This window comes from Anopheles merus, chromosome 2L, assembly GCF_017562075.2.
Source record: "Anopheles merus strain MAF chromosome 2L, AmerM5.1, whole genome shotgun sequence".
NCBI lineage: Eukaryota > Metazoa > Arthropoda > Insecta > Diptera > Culicidae > Anopheles > Anopheles merus.
In genome coordinates this window covers 19,059,818-19,087,514 of record NC_054083.1, presented here as the reverse complement: position 1 = coordinate 19,087,514, position 27,697 = coordinate 19,059,818, and the positions used below count along the sequence as shown (strand labels likewise).

General features: G+C 47.0%; 3 protein-coding genes across 8 annotated transcripts in view; 2 read left to right on the top strand and 1 right to left on the bottom strand.

Annotated features, from left to right (window-relative positions):
* Positions 1-1,367: 1,367 nt before the first annotated feature.
* LOC121593571 (GTP-binding protein Di-Ras2) lies at positions 1,368-5,410 on the bottom strand. The gene is made up of 5 exons (XM_041916039.1): positions 3,738-5,410; positions 3,191-3,298; positions 2,904-3,089; positions 2,660-2,830; positions 1,368-2,569 (listed from the first exon to the last, which is right to left on the bottom strand). Exons 1-5 carry the CDS (start codon positions 3,813-3,815, stop codon positions 2,252-2,254), a joined length of 861 nt encoding a protein of 286 aa, XP_041771973.1. The 5' UTR covers positions 3,816-5,410; the 3' UTR covers positions 1,368-2,251.
* Positions 5,411-6,597: 1,187 nt separating this feature from the next.
* Positions 6,598-17,638, top strand: LOC121592777 (aminopeptidase N). Of its 2 annotated transcripts, none has more exons than XM_041914562.1 (11): positions 6,598-8,275; positions 10,626-10,724; positions 10,800-10,838; positions 10,921-11,109; positions 11,212-11,294; positions 11,462-11,643; positions 11,728-11,908; positions 11,972-13,424; positions 15,174-15,316; positions 15,466-16,230; positions 16,298-17,638. In XM_041914562.1, the coding sequence occupies exons 1-11, from the start codon at positions 8,155-8,157 to the stop codon at positions 16,442-16,444; spliced, it is 3,402 nt and encodes a 1,133-aa protein (XP_041770496.1). In that variant the 5' UTR covers positions 6,598-8,154; the 3' UTR covers positions 16,445-17,638. The 2 variants fall into 2 exon arrangements, with proteins under 2 accessions (XP_041770496.1, XP_041770498.1); XM_041914564.1 differs by lacking the exon at positions 6,598-8,275 and adding an exon at positions 8,910-10,303.
* Positions 17,639-19,179: 1,541 nt separating this feature from the next.
* The window catches only part of LOC121594597 (segmentation protein cap'n'collar), a 45,087-nt gene continuing 36,569 nt past the window's right edge, over positions 19,180-27,697 (top strand). The window contains exons 1-4 of one of the 5 annotated variants that reach the window (XM_041918029.1): positions 19,180-19,355; positions 19,654-19,785; positions 26,676-26,870; positions 26,957-27,050. In XM_041918029.1, the coding sequence (XP_041773963.1) occupies positions 19,669-19,785; positions 26,676-26,870; positions 26,957-27,050 (406 nt within the window). In that variant the 5' untranslated portion in view covers positions 19,180-19,355; positions 19,654-19,668. Of the gene's footprint in view, positions 19,356-19,376; positions 19,786-21,549; positions 24,120-26,354; positions 26,565-26,675; positions 26,871-26,956; positions 27,051-27,697 lie in introns of those variants that run through there. The other 4 variants (XM_041918031.1, XM_041918030.1, XM_041918028.1 and 1 more) reach the window with 4 other exon arrangements.

Genomic DNA, 27,697 nt, shown 5'->3' with positions numbered 1-27,697 from the left:
GTACGAAAGTGACAGCTCTACAGTATAACCGAACATGTCTACACCTACACCCGAACAATTCTATATCTCGCTGAAAGAGTCTATTATGTGCCTGAAAGAATCTGCAACTCGCTGAACATATCTATATAATCCTCGAAAACCCTGTAATGTTCAAACACGTGATGTTAACCAATGTTAAACAATGGATGGCATTAACTTATCAAAAATGATTACTTCCATAGCTGCCATAACGGAGGGCTTTTTTTGATCTAGCTAGAATTGTTTGATACAAAAAAGAAAAAAAAGTTCCGTTTTTCTGCGGAACGAATCGTTCCAGAATTACTTTAACATTCGGGTATTGCGAAATCCTATGGAAAATGGTTTAATATCTATACAAGGGGGAAAATGAGTACCATGTTGAATCGTATATTTATACTGAAAAACTGTTTCCAAGATGTAAATTGAATTAAAAATATGTTTTTATATATATAGTTTGTCCAATAGGTTAGTAAAAAATAACAAACACATCCAATAATCACAACAATCAAACAAAGCTTTTAAAATGAAAGTAGTATCGTACTGTGACTTAAAGCACACCAAATATCGCATACTTTGGATTAGTGGCGGGTTTTAACGGTAGGAGAACTGAGCATTTGAGGTCCTGTGAATGATTAGTACAGCATATATAAAACAGTGAATAGAGTAGTAGTAGTGAATGGGCTCCCGAAATCCTACACCCGCAACAATCGAATCATAGACTTCATGTTCATACATCATTGATTATTTCTCATTGCAATGCACAATCAACTGGTCAATGTGCATCTTCAATGCTGTTGCCATAGACTGTATCTTTCTAGTTCAATACAAAATACATTTATAATATCTACTTAACTTCAAGTCGATGGCATCCTTTGAAGAGCGTTTACATAAAATAGGTTAATATTTTCCAGGCTCCTTTAGCACAGACTGTGACATTTAATAACATCCCCGAATCACTCGAAAGGGTGCTACCATCTTCAATTCAAATACTCTTTGAAGGCAAGAGAAATCTGTAAAGCCAATAATAAATACACTTAAAAACACATACCGACAAGTGTTTGTAGTTGTTGTAATTTATAAAGCTTTATTAAAGCTTTACATAACGCTACATGAGCATTGAAGGACAAGGGAATGAACGAAGCGAGGGGTTTCAACTTGGGTCTGTACACGAGACTTAATGCAACAAATCCAAGCAGAGCTCTGATGAAGGTTGATCTATCTAGGTAAACTCAAAGAAAAGCCCTTAAAAATACAGCATACCTGACACGGTCGCTCCGATTGCTACGTGCACTACCTCGTTTCGGCAAAGCTTTTGGACTATCGCACACAAGTTAGTAACGATCTCACACTAGTGATTATCTCAACGATTTATTATTTGTTATTTGAAGCAAAATATAATCATTGTTATTGTTAATTTTCCTACGGGTTTTGGGTTTTTTTTGTTGGTTTTGCTTTTGTTATATCTAGTGCACTTCAGTTAAGCGTCTATTCGATTCGTGTGTATTAGTTGGTAAGCTAAGAGATATAGCTAAGAGAATTTGGTATTTGGTTGTTTTCTTTCTTGCTTGCTTGCTTGCTTGCTTGCTTTCTTTCATTGTATATATGAATGCTGTCGTAAGAATAATACTCCCGAACCATTTGCTTATCAATGCAATATGTGTGTGTGTGTGTGTTTGTTTGTCTGTGTGTATGTGTTTGTGTATTTTCGTGTGAGTTCGCTTTCCCTTACCCATCCCTATCATGTCGATTGCTTGTTGCATACGCGCGATACGTTTACGATTTCATTCAAGTATTTAGATTTGGATCATGATGAAGCAGCCGTCCCGAGATGCTTTGCATAAATCGCCATTCGGTGCCTCTCTGCTGCATCACCTGCACATATGATCCAGCATGTGATTTCTTCCCACGATCAGCTGCATCTGTGTATGTGATGCGTGCGTTTAGCTGTGAGTGTGTGAGTGTGTGCGAGTGTTTGTGTCTGTGTTGCGTGTAAGTACTCGATTTAGCCTCGTTGCACAATTGCATCGCGATTTTTTCTCATATAATATCAATAATATAACGAAGTTCGATTGTGCGGACACGTCCACACGCGATCATTGGTTGAGTAAGCGTGCCGTCATTGTTTCGGTACTGGTCAGCGTCACCATCATCACCATCATCGTCAACGGTCAACCCGTAGACATGGGCCGTCCGCGGCCCCACTTTCCAGGCGGTTTGGTTTTGGCTCAGCTTTTCACATCACTTTACACTTTTCCTTTAGTGTGCCGCTGCCCTCGCCACCGGCCGGTGCCGCCCCGGCCGCCTGCTGGCCAGCCGCACCCTTGTCCTTCCCACCATCCTTCGCTTTGTCCTTGTCTTTCGTTTGCTTTTCCTTGTCCTTCTCCTTCTCCTTGCCCTTTTCCTTCTCTCGCTGCAGCTGCTTTTCCTTCTTTTCCTTCAGCAGCTTTTCCTCTTTGGCCTGCTCCTTCATCATTTTCTTCTTGTTTTTCTTCTTGTTCTTCCCGTCCAGCTGGAGCGATACGTTGCGGTTCTTTTCCATGTTGAGCAGCTCCTGTTGATTGGGCGATTTTGTTTTTCGAAGCAAACGCATTTGAATTAAATTAGGGCGTAAGTACACGTTACTTTTTCTGGCCACACTTACCTGAAACAGCTCGGTAACGTTATGGTTCTCTTTGGCGGACGTTTCCATAAACGAGACGCCCCAGGTAGCGGCCTCCGTCTGACCTTCGATGTTGGTCACCTCCCGCAAGTCTTCGCTTTCATCACATTTGTTGCCCACCAGCATTACCGGTATTTGGGATATTTCTTCACCCTGCCAAATAATGGAAAATATGAGCAAGCGCTTTCATCCCCCATCCCTGGCCCCTTCCTTCACTTCACCATACCTTCAGCTCTCGGATTAAGCTCCATATAGGTCGCAGCTCCTCGAGGCTCTGTTTCGAGCAGACCGAGTACACCAGTATGAACGCGTGACCCTTCGTGATGGACAGCCGCTGCATTGCCGGGAACTGATGCGAACCCGTCGTGTCGGTGATTTGCAGTGTGCAGATATTTTTATTGCAGCTTATCACCTAAAAAAGAAAAGAATGAAAATTAGACTCCGAGCGTAAAACGACGAACCCCCTCTTATTTTGGTGTACACCGATTAAAAAGCCCAAGCTGGCCCTCTTACCTGCCGATACGTATCCTCGATGGTGGGAATGTAGCTCTCACGGAACGTTCCCTTGATAAATCGAAGCACCAGTGAGCTTTTGCCGACACCACCCGCACCGAACACCACCTCCAGGGGTTTGCAGTTCCAGTTGCAAGTCGTTGGCCGTTCGGAGCATGAAACGAAGAAGAAACACACGCACACACACATACAAACAAAAAAACACAGAAATTTTTTTTTTCTCTTAGTACGTATGCGAATGGGGCACGGTTTAGGGGCATGCAACAGCAAAAACAAAACAACTAAAACGCAAACTAAACGCTAGTTGCCACTAGTATGCACGCCCTTCAAGGAACGCCTGAATGCCGCTTGACACACACCGCACCTAACCCAACCCAACCTCTAAGGCCTTTTGATGGGCTAGGCGGGAGCCTGCAGCAATCGCCTCAGGAACGCTCTACCCGTGGGGCACGGGCGGCATCATCTAGTTGCCTAGTGGCCTAATGGGAAGAAGCAGTATGGAAACAGAGGGAAGGGTGTTGGTGTTTTTTATACATTACACTCGTACCACTCGGTAGTCATTGCTTTGCTCGGGCATTTTAATGTTTTGTAAAATCTTCTTGTTATTCCTATCCATTTCGCCCATCTTGGTGGATTTTTGTTGTATTTTGTTGCTGCGTTTCGTTCGTACGTTCGTTGGTTGATCACACTACAAAAGTGGGGGGCTTTTTTTGGGGTGCTGGGGATGTGCTGGGAGATTGTTGTTGTTGCTCTGCTCCGCCGCTGCTGCTGCTGTTGCTGGGACACACGGGGGACACGCGAAACCCGTGACGCGGAAACACACACAAACACACTAACACTCTCACACACACGCGTGCAGGGCGGGGAGAAAAAGGATGCTCTAGCTTCCGGATCGCGGATAACTGTGCTGTGCGTGTAACTGTCCTACAGTGCGTGTCTTACTTTTTGTTTGCTTTTGGGTTTTACTTTTTGCCTTTTCGGAAGTGTGTATATTGGTGTATATATATGTATATGCGCGTGTATATACTGGTGTATACTGCTGTGTATGTATATAATATATGTATAATAATAACTCTAACAAGAACGTTTGCTTTTGTTTCAACTGGCAACAATCTGCTTCTGCTCGCCGTCCTGCCCCTGCTTCTGCTTCTGCCCTCCCTCCGTTTGTTGCTATGCGGTCACTGTGCTCTCACTAACAATAACATTTGTACAACGACAAACATCACAATGCTGCTTGCTCTCCCGATGCGTGCAAACGACGGGGTTTAACTTAGTGAAAAATTCGATGTTTTGTTTGAGGACGAACTGCGTTCTGCTGCTTTGCTGCGTTTTCTGGGTGTTGGTGTGTGTTGCGCTCTGTATATTTTACATTTGCCGTGTTTCTGCTTTTCGGTTTCCTGCCCGCGGTGGGGTTTGGGTGGTAACCACCACAGGTTCTGTTGCTATTGCTGCTTTCGTCGCCGCCTACTAGATTTGCCGTTCTAGCGTTTCGGTAGTGCGTACGGCTGTGGCGTGGTACGTGCGTGCACGCTCGGTATGTGTACGCGCATATGGGTTTGTGTGTGTGTCCACAAGAGTGCCAGAAAAAGCTAACTAAGTGTGCAGCACCAGAAGACTCGGAGGCTAAAGGAGAGCTTGGTTTGGTTGTTCTTCTGTTTTTTTTTCGAGTTGGGGAGCACAAAACCACGAACAAAAGAACACCAACGCAGCACACTAAACTTCAACGCACACACACACGTACAAACACACACACACGAACAACAGGGTAGGGACGCGCGCTCAGGCGTTTCTTTTTCACGAGGTGCGCTCCACTACGGCAGCACGGTGGGGTACGCACACGGCACAGAATTTCACACCAGCGGGAACCACCCTCTGTGCCTCCTTTTACTCTATGTACAGTTGCTGCGCCCGAAACGGGGGTGAAAACGGCCCTTTTTCGCGTGGTTTAGCTGGCGGTGGTGGTCTGGTGCCTTCCGAAGCTAAACAAAATACACTCATTTGACAATTTGCTCGCGCACAACCACACACGCCACACCAGGAGGAGCACAATCGATGTCTGTTTTTGGAGTTTCCGCAGAGTGGTTCCGCTCATTGCGCTCCCTCGGCTAACCTCGCATCTATAATCTATCGCGCTGCCTGCTCCGGCCTGTCCCAGAGAGCTTCGCACCCGATCTATCTCCCAAGAAGGCATTTCTCAATGAATGAAAAAAAACACACACACATTGAGAGTCACACCGTGGTTGTTCCCGCTCTTTCCGAACGGCGAGAGAATGCGCTGCGGGATGGGATAAGTTGCATTGGATTTTCACCTCCTTATCTCGCACTGAGGCAATGATAATAAAGCTGAGTGTGTCGCACTCCGGCCCAGCTGTGACAGCGTGTCAAAGGTCGTCGCGTTTATGGCACAATTGTTTGATGGTACAGTTTCCACAAAATAATCAGTTACAAGAAGAAGATAAAGCAGTTCTTTGCGTTGCATTTTATGTTTTATTTCAATCAGTTTATGTTATTTTATTTATAAATAGTTATTTTATATGTTTAAATTATTGATCAAATTTCTTCTTTAGAATGTGTAAAATAATGTTGAAATTATACCAGGAAACTTATTTTTTTCTATTTGCTCATCCTTAGAGGAAACTAGTGATGGTGTAAACATGAACAATTTTTATTTGATATGGAATAACATGTCTAAATAAAGAGCAATAATTACCCTGAGAATTGTTTATTTTATTCTCCAACTATTTTCAGCATTTTCTACAATGCAGTTTTACGATTCAGTTAAAAAATGGAAATGGAAAAATGAAGTATTCACTATTCTATTATAATGTTGTGGAAATGTTAGTGGAGCGAATATAATATTAAAAACAATGCATTTTTCTGTTCAATAAAGTGTTTTTATACGAAAAATGCAAAAACAATACATGGGATATAAAATATGTCAAATATTATAAAGCAAAGTTGAACATTCGATTCACGTTCACTTCCACTCGATTACTATTTTATCGATATTTATTTTATCGCTAAATTGGAATAAAATTTATTCACTAATAAAGTTTTTTCTAAAGAAACGGCTAGGGTAACAAATAAGAATTAATAATGGAGCATAACATTAAAATTCCGCAAAAAAAAACTTTTATTTGAATTTTTTTGTCCTTAAGACGCAAACCTACTAGGCGCCTCCATCGAGTCACGCTTTCGATTCAAAAACACCTTCAAGGACGCGAATTTGAAGGTAAATATGATTTTTACATACAAAAAAAATCAGCACCACCAAAAACTCATTGGCCAAACTCGGAAGCAACCCTGAACGAGTCTTTCCAATCCCTCCGCCCTTCCCACACCCTCCCCATCCCCTTGCGTAGCTCAACAAATGATGGGCGCGTGCGCGTGGCGGGACGCCACATTTTGCCAATTCCAGTGCACGCTTCGTCCTTCAGGCGGCACGCGCGCTGCTTTCGCATTTTATTGATAAATCAATACACCAGACCCGGAACCGGAATGGCAAGCAGGAGGAGCGGAGAAGGTTCCACCGTCCAGCCGACGCTCCGTTAGTCAGTGCTCGCCGCGAAGCTCTGCTAAAGGCAACACACACCAGCCACCAGCAAACGCCGTTCGTACAGCGCGCGCGGCGGCCTAGTGTGCCGTGCCGTGTTGAGACTCTGTATACACGCTACCAGGGCGCACCAGAGAAAAATAAAAGAGCGATACGCGGGTAGTCGGCTAGCTGGTCTGGCCCGGACACAACATCACACAGCACGCCAATCGATTTTGGACCAATTTTACAGACAAGTGAAAGTGCAGTTTGTTTGAAAGCGGAAAAGCAAAAGGTAAAGTTAAGCAGCGCGTCTCGAAAGTGTAGTGCGTGTGCATGTGTGCGTGTGTATTGTTTTAGCCCGAGTGGGAGCGAAGTCCCGAGGAAAGGGACGAGAGCATGGTGGTGCCATCGGCGAGAGCCTGCTTTTCCCTCAAGCACAACGCGCACACATCCAAACGCGGCTATCATCCTCGCGGCAGCATCTTCCAGCAGTGGCTCGAGAGGAAAGTGTGGTGAACTCATTCGTTCGGTCGCTTCATTCGCAGCAGTCAGCACGTTGAGGGAACACATAGCAGCGGAAGGAAAACGGAATAACAAACAACAACACACACACATACAAAGGAATCCTCACTATACTTCTATACAACCACAGTACTTTTTACTGCTTACCATATCTAATACTCAACTTTTGGCTGTTTTGAGCGTGTTTTACCGCGAAGGGTGAAGGATATTCCCATTTTACAACTTTACTTACGGAGGAGGTTGCGACGTCCCTCTACCAGCTGTGCTGTCCCTTCAGTATTATACATCTATATTACCGAATTTAGACCAACAAGAAAACACATCCCCCTCGGAAGCGTCACACAGTAGATATTTTGCTTCCGAGAACAAAACCCCGTCAAATGCATATCAGTAGGCAATATAGTGTTTAAGAAGCGGTCGGAATAGATATATATCAGGAGGTGCAAGTTTTGGTGCTAAAAGGGGATGATACAGTGAAACAAACACACACAAACACAAACAGAGACCGGAGTAGTTTTATGATTCCAAAACACATCCCCATCACAAACCGTCGCCGAGTGTTTATCAACAAGTGGAGGGTGTCCCAACGGTGGAGCCATTTGGAGCCGCGCACACACATTAGCATCGTGGTCGACGTCAGCCGTCGTGAATTCTATTATTTGCGTGGTGGTAGAGCGGCTGTGTCTCTCTAGCTGTCCTGTTCCGTTCTTTCCGGTGCCGGAGCTCGTGCCGCTGGTGTGGTATTGGTTTGATTTGGCGATCCAAACACATTCCGCGGCGTTCCCGGGAACCATAACATATCATCGCGAGCGGGACGAACGCGGGCGACGAACCGCAGGTTTGAGCAGGGTCTAGCCAGCTTCGGCCAATCAGAGCAACAAGCCGCACAACAAGCCGGGAAGCTACAATGAAGCGCCGAAATGACTACAAGGTGGCGATGGCCGAAAGCGTTGAGCTGGAACCGCTCGGTGGAATGGACAAGCTGTCCGAGACGGACAGCAAGAAGCGCAATGGCATCAATAAGTTCGGTAAGCATCCTTTTTTCAGTAATACATTATGTTTCACTTTGTTAAGTAGTTTTTTTTTTGTTACATTAACTATCCTTCACCTCCATGCGCCATTGCCATTTGCGCTGGCAAATTAGTTCCAAGTGCCCTCGGTGCCGTCGTAGTTATCGCACTTCCGGGAGGCAGCATAGAATCAGTGCCATTTCCTCATTAGTTTCTTGTGTTGCTATTTTGCTATCACTTCTCTAGCCCCCGCTTCCCCTTCCTGGCCCCTCGCCACAAGCAACAAAGTTGGCTGTGAGATCCGTGATAGAACGCATATCGCGTCGCTGTCGTCACCAACACACCGACACAACGGCACGTTGTCCTTTGCTGTCTTTAACACACACACACACATACACACAGATAGCCATTACAACTACACACACACAACACACTCTCACCCTCTTGTGTTCGCGAGAGAGTTTGCCTAGCGGTGTGTGCGTGTGTGTGCGTGTAGCAAGATTTACTTAGGGACTAGAGGGACAAGCAACACCCCACCACGATCCCGACCCCGACCCTTTACACCATTGTCACCGGACGGCGGTCCCGTGCCGTTCCCGTCGCCTCGTGCGCATGTCCAGTGGATGTTGTAGATGCGAGAAAAGGTGAAAAAAATATTGACAGATTCCCATATCACAGCAAGGAGCGCAGCGCGAGCACCGTGTGTCCTCTGCACAAGCAACGAAAAGCGCGTTCACTCCAGTACCACACTTCCGTCCTTCTTATTTATACTGGCCCTTGGCGTGTGTGAGTCCGTCTGTGTCCCGAGAAACCGCGTTGTGAATTGTGTGCTAAAGCGGTGGGTGAAACCAGTGCTGTCCTACTGTCGTGCATCCTGGGTGCCTCGAGCCAACCATTGTCCCCAAGTCCGTGTCCAGCGCTGTGAGAAATTGCCGTTTGCTGGAGCAAAGAGAAAGGAAGCGGAACAGTCCGTCTTTCACCTTGCTCGTTGGGACGCGCGTGTAAACTGGGCCTCCCCTCCACTCACGAACAACTGCAATGGCCGACCACCGATAAGACTTTTGCCGGATGATATTGCTACGGTGCATCCGTGCTGGTTGTAACATTTCGTAATATAAAAACTTCGCACAGCCACACACGCACACACTCTCGCAACAAATCAGCGGAAAAAGGCAATTTCCTAGCTGCACGCCATTTCCTTCCCATCCGCTCCGCGTGTTGCCGCCGCACACGATCTTGATGCACTTGACGGTGCTGTGTTTGTGCTAAAAAAAACTGCCGCGGGGTTGCACCTTGCAAGCGTAAGCAGGGCAGGCGGAAAGCAGCCAGTTGTCCATCATCTAAGCAGACTAGAGGCGAAAACACTGCCGCCACCGCACGCGCCATTACAGTTGCGCTGCACGCGTCCCCTCGTGCTTGGCTCGCGTTAGACGGCGGCTGTCACACTTTGTAACGCAAGCAGGATCTTCTTTTTCACCGTTGTTTTGGAATTGCTGCTGCCGCTGTTGTTGTTGTGCTTTCGTGGAAAAGTAATTTGAAGCTGTGTGTTGCAGTGGTAGTCCACCCGCAAACCCGTGTCCCGTGCCCCGTCCAGCGGCAGTGGTTGCTTTGATTTAAGACATATACACATACACACACACACACACACTCGCCGCTAGCAAATGTGCTGCAAATGGCTGTCCAACTGCTGCACGCCTAACTGCCGCTGGTGATAACGTTTCGTTCGCGTCCCGCGCGCGCGCCCGCCAATCCTGTAACCCCAGCGTCCCCAGCCCAGCGCCACCCTGAGGGGTAGCTTTGTTTTAATTTTAAACCCTCCTCACCACCACCACCACCCCACCAACGCCGCCACCAACACCGCCACTGCCGCGCCCCGTCCGCGACCCGCCACCATCGACGAGGCCGCCGTGTTGGCTGGTGAGCAAAGGAAGGGCGGCCCCGTCAAAGTATCGGTCGTTGGCAGTGGTGGCCCGAACAACAAACCGTGGCGCAGAGAACGCATCGGCATGACGGAGCCAGACTCTGACGACGATGCATTCCTTACAGGTACACAGAGAGAGAGTGAAAGAGAAGGGCAGAGAAAGAGAGGGTCATACTGCGACGAATAGAAAATATTGTATATCTGGAAGCGTTTTTTTTTCCTTCATTTTACATTTATTTGTCTTTTTTGCTGATCTGCTTTTACTGTCTCGTTTTCTCTGTTTCTGCTTGTTAATTTCATCAACTTCTTCGGTGTTTATGTATTATTTTCAATTGCTTTATTTGTTTCACCCATATTGTTTTATGTTTCATTGGTTTAATTTACATATGCTTAGTATTTATAAGATAACTAGATAATGTTTAATACATTTCTGTATTTCTTTTGTAGGTGGCGATAGCTCCTCGCGACCGGTTCGCGATGGAGTTGCCGTGTGCTCACAGAAACGAGCACTGTTTGTGACGGCAATAGTCCTCGGAACATTGCTAGGTAATTTTAACAAATATAGTTGTGTTTTTCATATTCAAATAACTCACATCACATATTCTTGTTATGACACTCCAGCAACGGCTCTAGTGATAGCATACGCGGGTCCACAGACAGGTAGGTCACATTAATTATAATCGAAAGCATAGAATTACCTTTATAATATCTTTATTTTCCACCACTTCATCTATTCAACTAGTTTGTCCGTGTGCTGGGAAGATACCACCCGGGTACGTCCCGGACGGATACAACAGCTCGGAACCGTTCCTGCCGATCGCCACCAACGGGCAGCCGTTCCCGTGGCTGCTGCCCACCTTACCGAACAATGTCAAACCGAATCGGTACATTCTCACCATACATCCCAACCTTACGACGCTTGACGTAAAAGGTAAATGATTTGGTCCGAACCAACCCAATTTTGCGTAAACCTTTTCCCGATTTAGACATGGACACATTTAATATTTTTCCCTCCATAATTTAACACCTCCAGGTCAGGTGTCGATAGAGCTGTACGTGGAAAAGGAGACGAACTTTGTGGTGCTGCACGCCCAGGATCTTAACATTACCGAGAAGGTAGGCGTGTGTGTATGTCTGTGAATATTGAATGACATTTTGCGCGATTGTAAAATCGGTGACCCTTTCCCGGTGAAGGGTCATGCAAAATACATCGAGCTTGGTGTGGCTGTGTGTGAATTATTTGAGTTTAAATAACCTTTTTTCTTCCCTTCTACTCCCTCCAGGCGCTGGTTGGACCGAAAGGATTTGCGTTGAAAATTCTCCGCATGCTGGAGTACACGCCACGCCAGCAGCTGTACATTGAGACGCGCGAAAAGCTGCGGAAAAAGGCCAACTACACGCTCAGCATACGGTGGCACTCTAAAATGATACTCGACCAATTTGAGGGCGATTTCGACATGAAGAAGTAGGCTTTAGTTTCTTGCCCATTGGCGGAACAGTTTGATCATCATGCGAGTTATGTTTTGTCGTTTCCTGTTTTTTTTCGCAGGACATTGGCCGCTACGGTGTTGAAGCCGGGTAGCACCAGGAAAGCGTTCCCTTGCTTCGATGAGCCACACCTGCGAGCGGCGTTTAAGATATCACTCTTCCGCGATCGGTTCCACATCGGGCTGTCGAACTCGATCGTGCAAGACACGGACGATGTTGGTTTTTACATGGGCACTGGATTGGTAAGTGAATCGTTTTTAGAGCTCTTCGAACCGCTTCCTTAACTGCAACACCACTATTTACAGCTGCGAGATGATTTTGCTGAAACGCCACCACTACCGCCCGATTCGGTTTCGTGGGTCATCAGTGACTTTAGGCGAGAACTGCTGGAACCATCGGCAAAGTATCAAAAGGTCAACGCAAGCGGCAACGGTGGGTCTGCGACAGGGGCGGGAAAAGTTCCACCCAGCACTGCTGGAGCGGGAAATGGAAAAAGCACCCCTTCGAAGGTTACCAAGACGGAGAAAAAACCATTCCGCAATCTGACCGCCGTTCTGCTGTCGAAGAATCTGTTCAAGCTCACCAACACCGCGCCGACGAAAGAAACTACCCAGATCGAAAACGATGTGACGATCAGTGCGGCCGAAACTGGGCCCGCAGTCACGAAATCAAACGGCACCGTCCTGCCAGAGCACGATGCACTGTGGAACGGTGACACGGCGTTGATACGAACGGCGCCGGCCTATTCCTTCTACGCACCAGAAACACACATCGCAAAGGGCACTTTCATTCTGCACACCTCACGGGATATTTTGGAGTACCTTCAACAGTGGCTGTCGGTGGCTTACCCTCTGTCGAAGCTGGACTTTGTAGCACTTCCCTCGCTGCTGGACGATTTGTCCAGCTCGCTCGGCATCATCGTGTGCCGTACATCCTTCCTGAACGAACCGACGACCATCTCGTCCAAGGAGTATCACATGTCGGTGGTGAAAATTTCCGAAGGCATCGTCAAGCAATACTTCGGTGGGCTCATCTCCCCGAAAGCATGGAAGCACAAATGGCTCTGGGAGGGTCTTATACGCTATTTGAGCCGCTTCCTGCTGGCCACTATTCAGCCGCTCTGGCCCATGAAGGAACTGTTCCTGATCGACACGCTAACCAAAGCGCTTGACATTGATGCGCTGCAGGGTTGGGAAAGCATCAGTGCCGGGGCGAGCGATTCCGGCGATAATGATCCGTTTTACGTGGACAAATCGGCCGCACTGCTTTCGATGCTACAATCCGCCATCGGGGAGCGTAACTTTCGGCAGTGCTTGGGCAAGTTCTTGAAAACGTACCAGTTCCAGACGGCCGAACCGAGCGACCTGTGGGCGATCTGCGCGAAGCAGGTGAACAACAGCAAGTACGTGAGGGAGATGATGAACCAGTGGACCAACACGGCCGCCTTTCCGCTGCTAAATGTAACGATGAACGGGACCAGTCTCACCGTGAGACAGACGGGATTCCGGCCGGCCGAGTACCTGGCAATCTACGACGAGCCGATGGAGGAGATCGAGCGGGAAGGAGAGCAGGGCAGAAGCACTACCACCACACCGGTCCCGGTGGATGCGACGGGCAAGAGTGGGTCCGGCGAGGCGGGCTCCAGATGGGTCTTTCCGATACACTACATCACGGATGTGCTCAACACGAACGAAACTGCGGCCGAGGCTGAGCACAAGGAGCAGCAGAGTTTAATCATCTGGCTGAACTCGAGCGAAGGTATGTTGGGCATTTAATAATTATCTTATGTTCTTGTGACAAAGGTCATTATATGCTGAACATTTGAAAATAATTGTTGAAACTTAGAATTGCAATGTATATCCAATAAGTCTCTGATTGTTTACAGCTAATTACTCGAATTTTTTTTGGAAAAATATGTATCTTGCCCTGAGGAATTAGTAGGCTCAAGGCCTCTAATCGTTTCAAAGTTCAAGAAACCTGATTTGAAAACCCATTATTTAGCAAATTCTAGCTTTGTTTCGTTCGAATGCGTGGGATTTAACTCCCATAAGTTAAAAAAGATACATTGTTTATACATTTGACTAATAAACTTGACTGACTGGGGCTTGCATTGAGAAAACCGAACTCAAGGCCCACACAAGACGGTTCGACAGTTGCCCCCAATTCGACACTAGGCACAGGGGAGCACTGTGAGTGCGATGGCTGGATGAGGTGAAGGAAGTCCTGTTGGAGATCGAGTGCTAACATGGATGGAAAGCTATACTTAGCGAAAGATTATATTGGAGAATTATTGTTAACCAAGCCATGTCACGACGACATGCACTATTGCAAGCAAGCCACAGAGACTAAAATTTAACTGTCTCATTAAAGTCTACGTGAACAAATAGCCTTTTTGAAAAAGGATGTAAAAGAACATTCTTTTTACTTCGACAAACTTTCTAGACTTTATCGTATCATGCGACTGGATAGTCAGCTCATACTTTCTAGGGAGACTATCGATGGGATGGGATGGGGATGGCTATCGATTACATTCGTACGCCTATTTTGTACTCTTTTATGCTTCTAAATGAGCTGTTTGTCCTAATGGCTAGTAGCCGTTAACTAGGCAATGGAGGGTGTAGTTTGTGTTACCCATGTTCTTACCTCTATCATAGGACCTTGGTTGTCGATTAAAAACCATCAAACGCTTTTTCGGGGTAATCAGGTGGTGCTCAGGTATAACCAACCTCAATATGCAATGATGCATTTGAACAATTTTATAATGGTAACGATGGTTATCTTATGCAAGTCTCTTTTAATCGAAAGTCCACCGCTCCAAAATCATGAACCTCTATCTCTCAAGAATAAACTATTCTTGGGTTTTCTCTTCATGCTCCCTGTAAAGTCGTTGCTCAGATGCTTTTTGTTCTGGAAATCACAAAATAATTTAAATAGATGTAAAATTTGACCTTAGCTCAACGAATGAGTTTTTGTGGTGAAATGGATTAAATAAGTTTTTTTTTAATCTTTAAATTAGCTTCTTTTTAACGCATACGTTATCAAGTTGAAACATTATTAGAGAATGATCAAATAGATTATTAGAATTTACAAAAGCGTTTTCTTCCGAGAGCTCTTTAAATAACACTTCTGTGATATTCACTGGTACTTCACAGGTGAAACTTCTCTACAAAGGGTGTTTTAACAATTTAATTTTTGACAAAATGATAGCTGTACACATTGCACAAAGACAATTTATTTTGCCTCCAAAAGAGGAAATCAATTTTAATTAACCTTTGAGCTGCAACTTTCTGTATATGATTTGATAACGGGAACATCTGGCTGATTGTAATTCCAATTAGTGCCATTTCCCATTGTCAATCAATCAAATTTCAGTAGTACCACGTTCAATCACGCCAATAATAGCTCTCAATGTTCACTATCTCCTCTCTCTCTCTCTCTCTCTCTCTCTCTCTCTCTCTCTCTCTCTCTCTCTCTCTCACACGCTCGCTCGCTCATTCTAAACTCTAGTGATAATCACATTAAACCACACCGCACAATGGATCAAACTCAATCACGGTCAAACAGGATACTATCGTGTTCTATACGATGAAGCAAACTGGGCCAAACTTGTAGAGCAGATGCAAATCAACAATGCTGTATTTAGCACTCAGGTAAGAAAACGTTGCCTCTTTTACCAAAATACCAACTTGGAACGAGTCGACAGGCAGCCAATTCGGCTCATTCAGAACATTAGAATTAAGATAGTGGTACCTCTGATAGTAACAAGTATTCGCGTTCTTCCACCCCTCACCTTATGCAGGATCGCGTTGGACTCGTTTCGGATATATTTACCCTCTGCCACGCCAATCTCATACCGTGCCACGCGGCAATGGAACTCATATCGTACTTCCCGAAGGAAAAGGAGTGGGGCCCGATCGTGCTCGGCACGAGCCATCTCGAAAAGTGGCGCAAGATCCTGAAGTACTCCGAGTGCTACCTGGTGCTGGCCGAATACGTGCGTCAAAATCTGGCCAAATCGATACAGGTGCTGGGCTGGGATGACACCGGCGAGGATGAAACGAAGCTGCTGCGTCCCGTCCTAATGCTCAGTGCGGCACTGTGGGAGGAGTCGGAAACGATCAAGTTTGCCAAGGGCCTGGTGACCAACTTTACCACCCATTCAATACCGATACCACCGAACCTGCGCTCCGTCGCCTACATTGGTTCGGTCCTGTCCGGCGAGTTCCAGTACTGGCAGTTCTGCTGGGATCGCTACATGACCGTGCGACGCGAGAAGAGCTCCGTGCTCGAGGAGCGCATGGAGCTGCTGCGAGCGCTTGGCGTTACGAAGGACGCCTGGCTGCAGAACCGGCTACTATCGCACGTCATCACGCTGCCCGTGTTTGAGATCGTGCAGGTGCTGGAAGCAATTGCCGGTACGCCTACCGGTGGCGCAATGGCGTGCCGGTTTCTGCAGGCCAAGTGGTTCGATTTCCAGTCCAAGTTGGGCCGTGGTACGGTTCAGTTTGCGCGCGTCATCTCCGCCATCACGCAGTACGGTTCGACCAAGTTCGACTACGATGAGGTATGTACGCCGCGTGGCGCATGTATAAGTCACATTTTCATTCAACGCCTCAATTTTCATTCCGCAGCTAAAATCACTGGTGGATCGGTTCGGGGACGGACCTGGCCTAAAGCTGCTTAACATGACGCTCAGCACGGTGGCCGCGAACGTCGAGTGGGTGAGCCGATCGCAAGCATCCATATACAGCTGGATCGAAAGCAAATATCACTTTTGATTAAAGCGCCAAGCAATAGTGAAGCGGACGTAGACTTTGTTCATCTTAGAACAATCCAACAATTTTCATCGATGCGCAACTGTTCCGTTTCCTTTCTTCTTCTTCTACTTTTAAAACTTAGTTCGGTTTTTTTGTAATGCCTGACTTTCAAGATGCGTAGAAAAGGGTGGAACCCCGCAGGAGGAGAGATGTAGCAAACCACACACAAAAAACATACGGTAACAAAGATAGTGAAAACGAAGGACAATTTCTAGGACAAGCAAAAAGGGCGGCAAGAATGCATTTATCGTAGTACAATCTCAAGACTCCTTTTATAGATACCAAGAGGACGGCGCCTGCAGGAGGCGAAGTGTTCTTCAATCTTCCACTGTCTACGTTTTAGGTATATAGGTGTAAATATATATATTCTACAAACATATAAGTTACCAAAGAATGCAAAGAATAGTTTGTGTGATCGACAATTTATATCGTATATCTCGCCAGTAACTTAAGAAGAGAAGAAAATGAACAAGGAAAAAACCATAGCGAAAGCAACCATAGCGAAAGCAACCAAACCAAACCGAATAGACGAACCAGAATGGAAATCATGCATATAAAGGCCCCGCAGAACGATAGTGATGGGAAGAATGCACAAAGTGGCAGCAGATAGACGCCACCCTCCCATTTGGGGCGGAGGTGTGTTGGTTTTTTGTGCGTTTAGCTATATATATATATATATTAAGCTGTTTGGTGCTAAATACGCCCGCTCGGTGTGTATGTATGTGCATCCCGCATGCTAGGTAGTAGACCGTACGCACGCCCCTCTAGTCTACGTGCTGATCTTACCGCCGATAGTGCGTGATCGGGACAAAGTTACCCCAAAAAGTAGTCGACGGGAAAGCGCGCGGGTACGGCTACTAGTTAAAACGATCCTTATATCAACAATCCTATGTTTGGTGTTCAGTGTGTGTGTATATGTCACGCCTGAATGTCACCCGTTTTGCAAACAGCAGCAGCAGTGATTTATGTTGAATATATGAATAATCAGTGTTCAGTATTGATTTAGTGCATCTCTCATCTTTCTATCTCTTTCTAATCTCTCTTCTCACTGAAATGTGTAATTTCCTTTGCAAGTCAGAACCAAAACTGGAACAGGCAAACACACGAAACATGCATACCATGGATACACAACGTAATTAAATGGTGTGAACATTACTAGACTTGTGTTGTATGATTTTGTGCAATGATGACAGAATACAAATCGTTTAAAGCTTACAGGGGACTTCCATATCGTCGACACATCTATAACTCCGCTCTTAATAGTGAGTAAGTCGCCGGGATCCTGTCAGCTCATTTTGAGCCTATCACGACTCTTCTACCATTATGAATTCTACCTTTATGAACGGGTGTTGGAGCACGTTCGGCCTTTCAGAATTACGGAGTTCTACATCCTGAACGGACTTTGGATTCCCAGAATTTAGGAGTCCTACATCTTATATACGTGCTCATGTAAGAATCCGCATATGAGACATCATAGAAAATAGACTTCAAATCTAGGGGGTTGTAAACTTTGTGCTGTTTCCATTCTGCGAACTTAGTCCTTGGAGTCTTTGGATCATGAGACATAGATATTCAGACAACATATCAATTGTCGCATGGAATGGGGTATATTGGCCATGGAGCTCAGGTTGAAGTAACGCCACTAGCGTTCCTCTTAAGCATGGTTGTGTTTATATGTGCGATTGTGTTGGTGGACAAAATGAAATGGCCAAAAAATTTAATACACTCTATTTTTCGCGAGCATTTATTTCGGTATTTATTTCATGAAGTTTTCTGATGAGGCCATTTGCGTGACTTTCCGTTTGATGGATACGAAACTATATAAAACAAGCGTGAACTAGGTGAACTCAAATAAGTAAAAAAAAATTAACATGTTTCATGGCGCTGGATATAACATCCCTGGTCACATACTAGCGGTGCTGCAGGCGTGAATCATCTTTAAACGGCGTTGCGCAGCATTCCTACGGTCCTTATTAGAGGTTGGCAAAAATCCGGAGTCGACTCCGATCCGACTCCGATAAATTCGAAATCGACTCCGGAAGGTAGGTCCGCGCTGCAATATCCGGAGCCGTTTGGAATCGTCCGAATTTGCACGGAGTCGTCCGGAATCGCCCGGAGCCGCCCGGAGTAGTCCGGAGTCGTCCGGCGTCGCCCAGAGTTGTCCAGAGTCGTTCAGAGTCGTCCGGAGTCGTCCGGAGTCGGTGTCGTCCGGAGTCGATGTCGTCCGGAGTCGGTGTCGTCCGGAGTCGTCTGAAAGACAAAAAACACAACGAAAGGAAATGTCTGATGACAAGCACATTAAACCACAAGGCTCCTGATGACTCCGACCAACTCCGATTCCGAACGACTCCGAATGACTCCGACTCCGGACGACTCCCAATCCGGATGACTTCGACTCCAGACGACTCCAAACGACTCCGGACGACTCCGACTCCGAAGCACATCACTAGTCCTTACTCATTAATTTTCAAATTTTGATTTTGCCGCATCGCCGCATGCGGCGGATTCGCAAGTGCTGTCGTTAACGTAAAATCCCATGCAAAAACGCAAAATCGTATGCGGAGAGGTTCTGACCGTTCCCTCACCTCGAAACGAGCGAGTAAAGGACGGCTAAAGAAAATGAGTGAGATGCAGCTATTTTCGAACGTCAAAAATCCACGCCTTGCCTTTCGGGTGTTTGTTGTGTCTAACGTTTCTAACAGGCCGTGCATAACGTCATCGCAGTTATCGCAAGTTCCACTGTGTACGGAAAAGTATGATTAATTTCTTACTCGTGTGTCCGAAAAACCGACCGCAACCGCATTTTCGCTTCTAGCCATTGTGTTGTTCTATTGTTTTGCTTGCCATACACCAACGCAACCACTAAAGCTTCGTAAGTATTGGGCAATTGGGGCAACAGCGATGTGATCATACTTTTTTTTTCTAGCAGCAAGCGCAACAGGTTCCGTTTTCTTGATCAATTGAAGCAGCAGCAGCTCGTTTGGACAGTCCGTCAGTGTCGCTTGCGTAAGGGTGTGGTGGTAGTGGTGTGTCGCCGAGAGATAATGCGCATCGGCGCAAGTGGCGGGATGTTCGACTAATATCATGTGTTTACCCGTTTACTGTGCGCGTTTCTGAATCGTTTGTTTTGTTTTGTTTTTTTACTTGCTCTGTTTGTTGCACTGTTTTAGAAACGCTCGATCCCGATGGCCGACTTTGATTTACCGCGAATGCGTTCGCTCGCGCCGGAGCAGGACCCCGCCGTGCCGATTGCGTACGAGCACCGGCGATCACCCCCCATGGTCACCCACCACCACCACCAGGTAAATGTTACTTAGCCTTACCGAACGTTTTCCTCTTGGCGATGGGAAACGACACCACCATCGCTAATTCCATCCCGATTCCATGTAGCAAATCATTATGTAAACACATACTAAACCACCGCTCTAGCTAGCTCTTAGCCCCATACATCGCCATCATGTACTGTGCCGCCGCAAAACGATATTAAAAGAAAATAAACCAACATTTAACATTGCAAACTCTAATCAATCTATCATGTTCATTTCTCTCATCTGAACTCCTCTCATCTTCACACTAATAATCGAGTTACGAGTGGAGTCCATGTTATCAGTGGAGGGTGTGATTTGGTTGGTAAAAAATGTATCGTTCTCAGTAACACCGCAAACATCCGGTTGTGGGGGCTTTCGTCGGTTCGAGTAGGTGCAAATCCCGTCCTTGAAACATGCAAAGAAGCGAGGAAAAAGAACGCATGCTGGGTAAGAGGGGGATAATGGCTTGACGATCTGCAGACCGACCAATCTCATCGTTCACGGTGGATGATCATCACGCTCATCATACACTTGGTGGAAAAAGGGCGACGTACAAAAAAAAAGACTAACTGTTCGTCTGCTGGCAATAATTTCGAGTTTGTGCATTATGCCATTATGTGTTAGGGAAGCATAAACAGACAAACAAAAAGACAGCATCCAATGTTCCCATACGGAACACAAACAGTTTTGTGGTGTTTTGGATAGCTTTGGGGTGTCATCATCAAATTTGGTTTTTCTGCCTAGCGTCTCAAGAATGACTTCAACCCGTTTTCACGCTACTTTCCCATCGCTTTGCTAATGCGCACAAGTTACAGTGACGGGAAATTAGTTACACAGCACCATCATCTAATTTCCACAGAAATGCACGCAATTTGTTTTCATGGAATCGGCAGCCTAGAATAAAATGTCAAAATGTGATCGTTTGCATTACCTGTTGCCTTTCGTCCGCTACCGGTACGTCACGTTTGACAGTAAATGACCGGTATTGTTTACCACTTGAAACGCTCGCTCTTGTCCGTTCACGATTTTAGATGATTGTTTTCGCATTTCTACTAATTCTGAGCATCTGAATGTTACTGAGCCACAAATAGTGAAAATAATAAGCAAATATATATGATTGCTGCCACGACCACTGTCGGTTAGCAACTGTCATATAAGCGACTCTTTTTTTTTCAAGAACGCTCCAGGCAGCAGTTGTGCAACCCGTTGCCAAAACCGCAAGAGCTGATGCAATACACAGCATCCGTTCTGGAACAATCGCGTCTAGTTTGTTTGTTTGCGGTTTATGCGAATGCCTCTGCCGTTTCATAAAAGTTGCGTATATTGCGTGCCCATCTCTTACGACAGTATTAGCAGCGCACTTTGTACGCGCAAACAAATGCTTCCCCAGACACACGGGTCCCCAAGGCCTCGACCGCAGTGCCGGACGCGCGGTGGTAAACGCGCGGCCCGATTGCGTACAGTCTGTTCCCGAGTTACGCTGTTTGTGCGTTCCCGAGGAATCCGCGTAAGTCGAATATCGCGGATTTCGACCAAAATACAATTGGTTTCTCGGTATTTTTATTCAATTTAGTGTTACTTTTATACACTTTATCATTTATTTGATACAATTCGTGCAGAATATTCAGATATTTTTCTAATGAAAAATGAAATGTATACTGCATTGCACAATGCTTGAATCAAGTTGTACTGATTTGACAACCGAATCCGCGCAAGTCGAGAACCGCGTAACTTGGAAACAGACTGTACTGCTGTGATGTATGCGGCGTAAAGTTGTGTGCGAGATGATAGGTTCGTCGTATGATAATTACGATTTCACCACACAAACGCGGCTCCCCCTCACCCGTTTTCGGCTCACGGTAGCGGCAGCAGCAGCAGACAGACTGACACAGACTACCGCTCCGTCGCGCTGTGCGACTGTATTTTTGCTTTGAATCTTTGTTTCCAAATAAAACCCCCATCCCCAAGGCATCCAAGATCGGCTTTGGTCAGCACGGGTGGACACGACATTCTGCCCCGAACAGAGTCCTACAGGGTGTCGTCGGTCGGTCGCGGCTTCACAACGTTACGTACACGGGTGTCGCGGTTGAATTACTCACGCAAACACCACGGCACACAGCGAGCGATCGAACGTTCCGTGCGGTTCCGTTTGTTCCGCTGTACGGAGAGCGCGTATGTGTGTGTGTGTGTATGCGTGCGTGTGAGTGAGTGAGTTGTGTTGTGTTGGGGAGTGCAGCGAAAAAGTTTCACTGTGTACTGTATTTTCCTTTCTTCGCGAGTGGGGCTGCGCTGTTTGTGCAAATCATACTCGCATTAAAGCGGGGCGACTCGACGGAAGAAGACAGATTAGTGCGCTCCACATAACGCACACGCAATTCGGCAGCCCGCGAGCCCGACTAGACACTCCGCGGTGTATGTGTGTGTGTTTGTGCGGTCATTTTATTTCGGATTCCGCCTGTTTTTGCGTGCGTAAATAGTGTCGCGCTGCTGGTTGCTGCCAGCTAGGAAGTGAGCGATCGGTGCAAGGTGCATAATTAAACTTGCTGATAAAGGGAAGTCGAACGTCTCGGCGTGTGTGTGTGTGTGCGCTCGCGGCAGTGAAGACGGATCGAACTTGTGCGTTTGCGAGTGTGCGGCGGTACTGTTGTTTTTTTCTTCTGTGCAAAGTAGTGGTGAATCATACACAGCCAGAGCACACAGCAAACTATACACGTACACGTACACGTACACCCCGGGGAAGTGTGCGAGAGGGTACGGTGGTGTTGTGTCCGGCTGGCTGGCTCGCTGTGGCCTACCACGACAGCGGTACGCGGAACAAAAGTGGGCTCCGTAAAGAGCGAATTCATTAACCGGTTCGTTTGCTGATGTAAAGCGACGAACCTCTTGCGGCGGCTCTTGACGACGACGCGTAACAAAAAGTAGGGTTTGAAAGAAAGAAAAACAATCTGCCGTGTGCGTGTGTGCATCAGGTGCGTAGCAAGTATATCGCCCCTCGTGCGTCAGTGTGTCTGTGCGTGGTGTGGCGAAAGCGATTTCATCAGTGAAGTGTGCTGTGTTGACATACAAATTAAGCAAAAGCTAACAGTTGTTTCGAAGGGCAACAAAGAAGAAGAAGAAGAAGTAGGGGTAGCAAAAACATCATCTCACTGGAGCCCCAAGCAGCAGCCTCGCAGACCTTCATCTCGTTTGCAAGGATCGGTCGTAACGTGCGGTGCGTTGTGTGCGGTGTTCGATGTATGTGGTAGCAAGACGTGTCTTGCCAGCAGCATCACCACCACCACCACTGCCACCGCCACCGCCACCGCCACCAACATTATTGCTGACGGCCGGCAATTATGCTCTCCACCAAGAAGCTCTTCACCGAGCACCTGCTGACGCTGGTGCTCACGCTCAGCCTGCTGCGCATCGATCCGGAGAACTACCTCGACCTGCAATGGGGCGGCCGGTTGGCGCGGGTCGGCGACGCCGGCGGCTGGCAGCTGGAGCTGCTCGCGGCCGGACCGGACTACTCTAACCAGTCATACGTGAACCGTAAGTTTCTCCCGCCGATCATCGAGGATCTGTCCCGGTTCGAGCGGCCGTTCATCGAGCAGAACCATCGCGGGCTGCAGACGTACCTGCTGAACGTGCTGGATGCGAACGACGACGGCACGTCGGCCGGCACGCTGGCCGAGGAGCGGCCCCCTTCACCAGTGCCGGCGGTTGCTTCCGGTGGGGGTAGCGGCGTTGGTGTGGGAACGGTACTGCCAGCCGCCCACAACGCCACCATGCACGCGCTGACGAACCTGGACGTGGACGCCGAGGACATCTTCTTGAGCGCAGACCTGTTCGAGGAAACGACCTCGGTGTTTGAGCAGAACATGGCCGACCTGAGCGAGTACGATACGATCTTGCTGGAGCATCCCACCGCCAAGTTTGACGCCGGTGCCGCCAGCCTGCCCGACCTGGAGGGAACCATCGCCAGGGCACGAACCCTGATGAACGAGGCGAGCAAGAAGTTCGAGGTGAAGCGGGAGGAGGAGAAGGAGGAGGACCAGGCCACGACCAGCAGCTCGGCGACCGGTGCTGCCCCGACGGAGGGCTCGGGAGCGGTCCGAACGAACAAGACGCGCGCCTACGAAGACGACGACGACGACGAGGACTCGGAGGATGAGCGGGACAGCAAGGAGGCGGTGCAACGGCAGATCAACACGCAGCAGAAACACCTAGTGTGCACCGATTTGGATACCGCCGAGGTGACGGTGAAAACGGAGCCGGTGGAAACGAATGACACGAGAGTGCAGGAGTCCTCTACTGCTGCTGTTGCGGCTCAGGATCTTACACAGGAGGTAAAATTGATTGGTGGTAGAATGGGAAGACGAGAAGGGGGAGTGTTTACCCCTGCTGTCCGTTAATAAGCAAGGTGCCGTCATTCGAATGTTTGGAACACAAAGAAAGACGCGATGCGCCACGGCCAGTGACACAAGTCCTCCGCTAACGCAGGGTTACAGAGGAGAGGAGGGGGTGTGCGTAGGTGTGTGTATAAATTATTACATGACGCGGCCTATATTTTGCGAGAACACACGGCGCGCGGAGATCGACGTATCGTCCTCAACCCCCATCCGATTGCAAAGGAAATGTGCAAAAAACAAACAAAGACCGGGTCCCCCCCCCCCCTCCCCAGTGTGCCGAATAGGATTCGCTGACCTTTCGGGGGCTGCGTTTGGGGGAGGAAAAGACAGGCAGACGTCGTAAAGAGCACGCCGGTGTGTCCGTATATTAACAATTTCAAGGCATTTTCTTTCTTTCACCGAGCCGCCGGTGGGGATGGTTTGTTGTTGTTGTTGCAAACAGTAGCAGCATCCCGCCGAAGATCGCGGCCGATGGTTTCTTTGTTTCGAATAATTCGAATAAACACCAAAAACGCGACCTCCTCGCGCGGATACGAAAATAACGACCGTGGGGAAAGAGAGAAGAGGAACAAAATGAGAAAAGAACTGCATATAAACCTGTATTTACACAGACAAGAATCGGGGAGAGGTGACTGCACCGAGTGTGTAACGCACGCCTTTCGGATGCACTGCGCTGCTCGGCCGGCGACGGACATGTGTGTGTGTGTGTGCCTGTCTGTGCGCGTTGTTTTCGTATGGACATGTAGGCGCAACATGTTGGTGGGGAGAAAAGGGGGGGGGGGGGGGTTGTTAAAAATGATGCAGATACGGCGGGGGCGACGGAAATGTGCAGCGAAAGGTACAAAACCCCCCGTCGGGCCTGTGATAAACGGACGGAGGAAACGGTCACACATACACACACACACGCACTCCGGTGGCCTATTTTATTCGCGAAATACGCCAGATGTTGGTGGAAATATTCGTCAATACGCGGCCCTTGACACGACGCCGCACAAAGAGACAAGGAATGCGACCGTACACGTCAGTCGATAGAAAGAGAGAGAGAGAGAGAGGAGAGAAAAAATGAAAAAAACCCGAAACCAAACAACGCAATCTCTTAACACTTTCCCTCCAGATATCAGCGAGGGGTTGGTGAGATAAAAAAAAAATCCCGCGACCAAACTGAAGATGCACCGTCACACGTGCTGCCATCTATCGGCGAATGGGTTTACAAGCGTTGTGCTAAAACAAACGTGTGTACTAAAAAGCTTCACTGCACTGTTTGGAAAGCTGTTCTCAGCTCAGTCGTTGATCGTCACTGCTTGTTGAAGAATTATGCTAATGCTTTTATGATGTTTTGGACGCATGAAGCATACCAAAAGCTTCTCTCCGCTTTGTGCGTTAGAAAGAGCGAAGAAAGAGATGGCAAAAGGAAAGATCCTTTTGCACAGCCATTTACAAACTGTATCAAGAGAGCGCACAGGAGGGGCTTACGGATGATTGATGACTGTTTTCGAGGTATATAAGTCGTTATATAAAGGCAACGACACACTGTGCGTATGTGTGCGTGCGTACCACGATCAAAAGGGAAAACGTATGATAATTATAGTAATTTCGTTGTCGTTATTTAGTTTATCGGCTGCTAATGCTTAGAATTTAACTGTTTTTGGCATTTGCCTGCAAGCAGGAAAATTCCTTCATATGCTCATTGATAGCATGCTTGGTAGAAAAGTAATATTTTCTTCTTTTTTTAGCAAGATGTGTAGCAAAAATCATGTATGTTTCCTTTTAGTGGAATTGTTTTTAATTCAGCATAACCCAAAAGTAGAACATTGAAAGAGTATGTTGATAACATTTTCGATACAGACATTCCAAATTTGGATTGCTCGTAAAATCCACGAAATCCGATAGTGTCTCCCGGTGGAACCCCGTAGTGTTAGCTATATTTTGCCATTTTATTGTTTCAATTCACACAAACATTCACCCGGTACGTACGTCGCGGACGAGTACGGAAAGTGCGCGACCGAGGCGCGCTTTATCTAAATTTGGCCTGTTATCTTGCGCTTTTTGCTCACTCTTGCCTCCCTCTCCCTCCACCTGTCCGATAAAGCCGTTATCAGCGCTCGTTTGGTAGATGAAGGTAAACTGACCGTTCGGAGGCATTGTTCATGGGGGGAAAAAACGTTTGCCCTCTTTGCTCAATTAAAACACAGAGCGCATTGCGAACTGTGCGTACGCGCTGTGGATGTTCGTCCGCGTTGGCGAACGTTAGGCGCTTGTCGGTTATTCATTATACATTCGGTTTGGTGTGTCGGAGTGCAAAATATTTCGCCAATCTGCTGTTAAGTCATACGGAGGAAGTTAACCAAGAAAGAACGTGACACAATGAAACATATTAAACAGGTCATTTACAACTGTGCAGTGTTGCAGTCATCGCAAACGAGTATTGCTTTCGAATGTTTGTGCCGAAATAATCACAAGATATGGTGTTTTTGCTTTCATTTGTCGTTTTAGGAAATGGATCTAATCGAAGTGCTCTGGAAGCAGGATGTCGATCTTGGCTTTACGCTGGCGAATGCGGGCCTTTCCAACGCACCGGAAGGATCCAGCTCAACGTCAGCGGACACAGCATCTGGCACCGGCATAAAATGCGACACCGAGGACGATTTGGAAAAGTTGAAGGTTTTGCTGGAGATAAAAAATGATAAGGTAATGCTGGTGATTAGGGATTAATAATCGAACGCGTACATGCGTACATGTAGTGATTTGATGTTTTCTTCTTGACCGGTTTGTAGAATGCCGACTACGAAAAGAACCCCAATGCAGCGGACGAGAGCAGTCTGGTCGATCCTTGGGCAGGACTGTCCTACACAATCGATACGGAAACAGGTAGGTGAAGTGATAAGGCGTGCGTTAGGCGTATATTAGAAGCGTAGGGATTTTGATTAAAACGAAAGGTTAAATTTGGTAAGGTTTCCTTACGCAAACGGTTTGATTAAGCTTACTCAATGATATAATCATATCAAATCTGTTTGTGCCCTTCACCCGGGCTGCGAATGAACGGTCCTTTTTACGGGTCAAAGAATGAACGAGCTTATGTTTGCTCTCGCTGTCGCTGGAGCAGTGAAATTTATCCTGCAACAAACAATGGCGCAAAGCGGATAGCCGGGCCAAGGATCAACAACGCTTTTTTGTGAATTCGGGCGGTATTAAATATTTAGAAGCTTTCTCACATCCCCCAAGCCCAATCAAACATCACTGTAGTGGATATAGATATAATGGTCGGGCCAGACAGGGCAGGTAAACATTACGTACAATGGTAGGCCTATTTGCGTACAGTGCTTAGAAAAGCATTAAGCACACGTTGGATGGAATTTCGGTATTGAGCTGCAATTATTGCTACTAATATCCAACGAGATTTGGCCATACGTTGAGACTTTAAATTGTGATGCTTTTATGATCTTGTTCGAGAAGAATTGTAAGTGAAGTACTTTGTTACATTTTCAAGCAGCATATAAATATTTCTTAGCCAACAT